The sequence below is a fragment of the Camponotus vicinus genome, unplaced genomic scaffold, assembly GCF_025532165.1.
Source record: "Camponotus vicinus isolate PSW18456_S1 unplaced genomic scaffold, iyCamVici1.0 SCAF_11, whole genome shotgun sequence".
NCBI lineage: Eukaryota > Metazoa > Arthropoda > Insecta > Hymenoptera > Formicidae > Camponotus > Camponotus vicinus.
In genome coordinates this window covers 1,902,376-1,909,703 of record NW_028141947.1, presented here as the reverse complement: position 1 = coordinate 1,909,703, position 7,328 = coordinate 1,902,376, and the positions used below count along the sequence as shown (strand labels likewise).

At 32.9% G+C, this 7,328-nt stretch overlaps 1 protein-coding gene across 1 annotated transcript; it reads right to left on the bottom strand.

The window, feature by feature from the left end:
- Positions 1–6,710: 6,710 nt before the first annotated feature.
- On the bottom strand, positions 6,711–7,328 carry LOC145961733 (uncharacterized). The gene has a single exon (XM_083082188.1). The coding sequence runs from the start codon at positions 7,326–7,328 to the stop codon at positions 6,711–6,713; it is 618 nt and encodes a 205-aa protein (XP_082938314.1).

Genomic DNA, 7,328 nt, shown 5'->3' with positions numbered 1-7,328 from the left:
CTGTAAATATATATATTTGAATTCTTTTATACTGTTTTTAAAAGTAGTATATTCCTTTACGAAAAATTTGAGAATTTTTATAATTTACAATATACATTCAAATAAAATTTTATTAACTATATTATTACGAGTTTGTATCGGTAAATTGTCTTTAAGCAAGTTGATAAAAAAACGTAACTTATTAACACTAGAGTATAATATTACAGTATTGTATATAAGAGAATATAATGAATAACTATTATTTTTTAGGTTTTTGTTCACTTTTTGAAATTTATATGGTGGATATATGAATAAAACAACGGAAAATCTCTCAAATCGATCAAATCAATAATCGTGTTTTTCTCATAACGAAGCAAATTTTTAAATTAAAATTAAGAAAGGTTTTTTTATAATGTGGAATAAAAATATTATAGAAATAGCGCGCTCCAAGAATTATGCCATATCATTTATAATTAAATTAAAAATATTAATAGTACATTAATAAAACACATTCCTAAAGAATACTTTTTATAGGATTTAAAATATTAATAACATATGTTAATATAACGCACTAATTTGTTAATATTTATATACAAATATATTTAAATATCAATTATATGTACAGTATTTTATAATATTAATTACACATATAATATTTTATTATATACAACATTAGTAATTATTTTACATTATATTAAAATTATAATCTATACTGTAATATTATCCACTATTAAATCATATATATATATTATACATTAATATATATATATATAACAATTTATGTGTATTAGCAAGTAATAATTAATGCAATACTAATATACATATATTGATATACATTATTAATATAATAAAAAACTTAAGAGATGTTAAAATAAATAAATATTAAGATGTAATTTTATATGTATGGAGTTACTATAGTAAGGATCCAGCAATCAGCTTGTTTTTGTAATATTAACAAAATATATTAATCTACGTATTAAAAAATAACTTTCTCTCATTTGCATAATTAATAGTACAATTTAAATATCTCAGATTTGTAAAACGATAAGAAAATCTGTAATCATGCGTAAAGTATTCTTATAATACAAACGCATCGAGTATCATTGCAGGATTATTAAAATCCTACCCAGTATAATTAAAACCCTAAGAAATTAAAACGCATTTTATTTTGCAGATTACTCAGGGACATGATGCTGACAACACAAAGTCAAGATCAAAATCAGTAGTGGGGAAGTAAAGATGAATATTTATCAGAATTATTAATAAAATTATACCAGCAAAAAGATCTAATTAGAAGCGATAAATATCATTAACTCCAAGTAAATTTAAATGTTAAACGGAAATGTTACATACTTTTTCAGCACGATTGTGACCGTGATGAAATAAGACTTCCGTCTATTATATTATCTCCGGAACGAACTTGACCTAGTTAAGAAATATGTTATGTTATTTGTGCTGAATGCAGATAACTCTTATGACAGCTTATGTCCGCTGCGTAGGTGGACTTCGATAAAGGAGGAAGTGAATTGATGCAAAGGTATGCGAAGTTATAGGTGCCAGATCATGGGACAAAGACTGGGTCAAGTTTAGTGGAACATGGATAGAGTAATATCGGATTCTTACTTTCATGTCTTCGCAGCTTATAGATCGCACATACATTTGCGCGAGCAAACATGCGACGCGTTTACGCCCACAGGGTACAGCTCTTTATATGAAGAAACGCTTTTTAGCTGATTTATATATATAAAATATCAAAAGTATTTTAAGCACAATTGCTCGTGCTTAAATAATGACACTCATTATACCTAATTACACTTCTAATATGCTCCGCATTTGTGCTCTTGACTTCACCCAGACAGCACAGGACATCCTATGGATATTCATTTTATATCCATTTTACGTCCACACGTCCATGGACATGAAATGAACATCCATCGTACATTCGATTTGAGACATCCGTTAATGGCCAATATTTGACGTCCATAAGATGTCCGATCTTGGACATCAAAGTTTCGCGCAAGCACGCAAGGATGTGTTAGTTCGTTCGTTTACCGCTACGCGACGTGCGATGCGCTATCTTTCTCGTATTTAAGTTTTAGTTATGAGAATTATATAAAGTTTGCAAAAGGTAACAAATAAGATTAAAAATATACTGTTCAATTTAATTTCTGATCTAAATCACGAGTTTCAGATATTAAATTGATTTTATAAGTTGGACAAGTAAATGTCCGGCGAATAATTTAATATAAAATAATGAAACAAATTTAATATAAAATAATGAAAAATTTAATATAATAAATTTAAATTTTTTCATTAAAATATTTTGTAATAATTATTTATACCTATTTTTAAAATATTTTTTTAATGTTCAAAACAAGTCCAATTTTAGTCCGTTTGGTCTTTAAAATGGACATTTTTGGGATGTCCAAAATAGTAACACTGGATATCCATAAAACATCCTAAAGATATTTTAGGCTCTAATCTGGATATTTTAAATACGTATGAAACGTCCAATTTGTTTATTTTTAATACGTTTTTAAGATGTCATTGTGCTGTCTGGGCAATATTCGAACAGAGAGAATTCGAAAACAGGAAGAAATTACTGTAATATTTAATTTTGCTTAGAAAATATCTCTCATTCATCAATATAAGATCTCTTGGAAGGAATTAAATGTGTTTTATATACGATCATCAAATTCTTCAGAGCTTATTTCTCGAATTTAATAATATGGAGAGTGTTCTTATAGAAGAGTGCTTTCCTCCGTTCTCTATTTTTACATTTTTTACGCGCGTTTGGAGCATCTTTATTCCATCGTTATTTTTAGCGGACGGATGAATTATTTTTCCTTTCGCCATGAAAGGAGGAAGCTGAGGTTTACAAATATCATAGCAAAGCAAAAAAAGATATATATTAATTCCGCCATTAATTATTCAAGTACGTAACATTCTACATTTTCCTAATTGATCTCTGCCGTACGGACAATCTTTTTTTTCATTGACATTCATTGGGTGTCGCCGATATCGCGGGAGATAAGGGTCGGAAATAATTTCTTCTAAAGACTTACCAGCCCTCGCAAGATCATGGATTCATCTTTGGAAGACTAGTGGACCGAAGCAAAAAGCCGAAGATTTCTGCTAGTGCGGAGATAGGCACGAGATAAATTTTAACATATCGATGAGTTTTGTTTCCTTTGCATATGTATCAATTATGCCTGATTCCATCGAACACACTATTCTATTATATTCGCATTTCTTGGACTTCTAAATTTGTACACAGGATAGGGGAGTCCGGGGACAAAAGTAACATTCTTTGTATTATAGGTCACTAATTAATTAGAGATATAACAAAAAAGGTTAATGTTAAAAAAACTCCATTTATTGTTCTATTATTATACCTATGTTTCAATCTCAAATGATGAATATTTAAAGAGCTACTATAGCTTCTTGCAAATACGTTGAATGTTACTTTTATCCTGGGGGCTTGGGACGAAAGTAACATAGTCTGGGGATAAAAGTACCAGTTCTTATTTTCGGAAAAATAAAATAAATATGACTTTTTTCAACTTAAGGCAACTTTTATTATTAATCTTTTATTAAGCAAAATATCTTTTTTTATAAATTTGTATTATATTATATTAAAATAAAAAATAAAATAAATATTTATTTTTATCATCTTTGAAAGCTTAAAAGAAATAATCTTCGTTAAGCAAAGTAATTATAAGTAATATCATAAAATAATTATACTTAATATTACACTAGTTTTGTACTTTTTTAAGTCTAAATAACAGTTTAATTCTAAATAATAGTGTAAAAATTGTATAATAACTTATACAAAAGAGATTGGTATTTATTCCGAATCACAATTATGGCATACGTGAATAACAAGAATCGCCTTTGGTACAGTTATTATGGGACCAGCCCCCTTACACTCTAAGCATTGAAACATGTTACTTTCGTCCACAGAGTATTGTGTTACTTGTGCCCTCAAACATATTTTTTAGAATAAAAGCATTATAACCTAAATATAATGCAAGACTCAGCCAAATCAACTATAAAAACTTATGAATACATTTTAGAAGAATGCACCGGCAAATAATTACATCAATATATACACTTTAATATACACTTTAATTAGGCATAGATACAAAAAAACTAAAACAAGAAATATTTAGGTGAATAATGCAAATACACTAATTTCACTCCTGCATGTGCAACCGGCATGATCGTTCTACAACAATTAACTGAAAAGGAAGAAAATCGAGGCGTATGCGTTTGACTATCGTTATGAACGTAATCGCGAATATCGGGATCGTAAATGAGCTGAGCCACTTCTCTAAGCTTAAAAGGATATAATACTTTATTAACACTGCGTGTATACAAGGGGTCGATCTTTCTACTCGCGCGATCCTTTCGCAACTCTTCGTGCTCTCGCAACGACGCCGAGATTCTCACTGTCTCTTTACATCCTGGACCGAAAATGCCCGGGCGACCTATCTGTTCTATCTCTAACTCAAGTGCTCGGCTGTTTATTTCTAGAAAAATATTTCAAGTGCTCGGGCACATTTTCTACTATCCTTGCCAGGACATCCTCCCCCTTTTCGTGGGAACGAATATCTATAACTTATCGTAAAAGCTTAGTCTAAGATTGTACATATATCGAAATAGCTCAATACAGAAAAAATGAACTCAGGAAATTATACAAAGCAAAACGCTAAATATGTTCTTCTTACAACTAACGCTTGATTTCAAAACGATCAGATTTCTTACTAACGCGTCCACTATGTGTGGTTACAATCTTTAGATCGTCGACTTTCTCTTTATAAACAGATTGCTCCTTTCTAATACAATCAATTTTATCGCTAAGTTCTTTGGAGCTCGCTCGCCTGTCTAAATCTTTGATGAGGGTCTCAGACTTTCCTCGCTTTATTTCTAACGGATAGATTCTTTACACCAGCCTCTTAAACAAACCATTCTTGGTTTTTAAAACAAACACTCTATCTTGACCGTCGCAGCCCGGAATTATTTTCACTACGCGTGCTAAGGGCCAATCTATGCGCTTGTGTGTGTTGTCGCCGACTAGAACGACGTTGCCGATTTCTATTTTCCGCGTTTCTTTCTTTTTTCCTTCCTTCAATAATAATTGACCTAAGTATTCCATACGAAATCTTTTTCGAAGGTCTTCGATAATTTTCTGTCTGTGTTTGAGTTTCTTTTCTAATTTTGCCCGATATAGCATATCGCAGTCGGGTACACCGTATTATCGATTTTCTTGAAGAAATACCGACAATGGCTTAAGATCTTCGGGATCTTCTGAGATATACGTTAGAGGTCGAGTATTAATTATTGCTTCTGCATCACACAGAAATGTGTTTAAACTTGCGTATGAAAGACTCGCTTTTCCTAGTATCTTTCGTAATAGTGTTTTCAGAATTCCTATGAGACTCTCCCACCAACCACCCCACCACGGTGCTGCTGGCGGATTAAAATACCATTCGATCTGTAATGCCTGTGTGCCGAACTGTGTTTAGCGATTTTTTCCCAGTCTAATTTGCTTAATGCGTTAGCGGCGCCCGTAAAATTAATCCCATTATCGCTATATAGGTATGGTACGTGGTCGTCCGCGTCTTGCTATAAATCTACGTAAGCATTCTATGAAACCCTAAATCGATAGTGTTGATGCTAACTCGAAATGTACCGCTCGGTACACGGCACAGGTAAAAATACAAATCCATCCCTTCCCCCCATCCCGCAAAAATAGTGGACCTGCAAAATCGATCCCAACTATCTCGAAAATTGTTGCGTCGCGAACGCGATGGGGAGGTAAAGGAGGAACTTCAGTTTTCATACGTTTTGTTTTCTGCCTCTTGCAGACTATACAATTGGCTATCACCGCTCTTATTATTTTTCGAAGAGAAATAATCCAAAATCTTTCACGTAAGTAATTGATAATAATCTGTGTTCCGGCATGGCCCATGGATTCATGAGTTTCTTTCACTAGCATATAAATTATGTCATGATTATTATCTAAAAGAATAGGACATAAAAAATTGAGATCATCGATTCGATTAAAAATCTTAGTCTTTAAGACGTATAAATCGTGTTCATTCTTCATTATCTTAAAGGCAGATAATTTTTCTTTACCTTTTACAGTCGTAAACATTTGTCTTGTAGATATTTAAATAATCTAGTTTCTGCTGCTTTTATTTCCGCGAAAATTAAGTATAATCTCTTTCGTTCTTTTCCAGATAAATATGCTCTTTTAGGCAATTCGTGCATATCAAGATCGTCATTTAATTTCTTTCTTTTATCGATCTCTTTTTTCCTATTTAAAAGAAACCTATGCATCCATGCCAAAAAACGTATTAGCTTATTATAAGACGAAAAGTAATTATCGACTTTAAACGGTAGTAGATTCCGTGCTAATTGTATATACTAAAGCCGACTTTTTAATTTCTCTATTTATTTCTTCTTCGACAAAGTCGCCCTTTCCTTTGGACCAATCTATATCTGGCTTATAAAACCATGAGGGGCCTAACCACCACTCAGATCGTACTAGCTGAGCGGGACTTCAATCACGCGACGGAAGATCCGCAGGATTTAAATCCTCGGGTACATATTTCCATTCCTCTTGTCTACTGAACTCGCGTATTTCTTTTATTCTGTTCCGAACGAACGTTCCCCATTGCATGTCGCGTTTGATCCACGCCAACACTGTAGTCGAGTCGGTCTAACTAAAACGTCGTTCTAGAACTCTTTCGCGTTAAAGACTTAATAACAGAGGTTGTAAGTCTGACCGCTATTGTGGCCGCCATCAATTCGAGACGCGGAATTGTAGCTTTTTCGGGAGCTATGCGAGATCTCGCACTCAAAAGTGTAACGTTTACTGCGCTCTCATATTCCATTCTCGCGAAAACAGCTGCTGCATAAGCCGAACCGCTGGCGTCGCAAAACGACGTATGTAATGTTAAATCATCCCTGCCGAGTTTTCGCGGGATGTCGATTCGATTCGATAAAGGTAACTCGTTTACCCAGTTCACGAATTTACTTGCTTGATTATCCGCGACCTTTGTGTCCCAATCTTTCTTTTCCGTCCATAATTCTTTAAGCAATAATTTAGGCAACAACGATATGGAACACGTAAAGCCGATAGGATCGAAAATTTTGTGCGTTGCGGACAAAATTACTCTTTTCGTTATAACGCTTGAAATATTCAAATTCAACACTGACGGATTGACCGAAATAGTGTCTTTGTTTTTGTTCCATAAAATTCCCAAAACGAGTGTTGTTTCGCTAGCTCTCGAATCATGTGAACTTTCCCAGCCACGAAGTTCAAAACCGCCCGTTTTCAT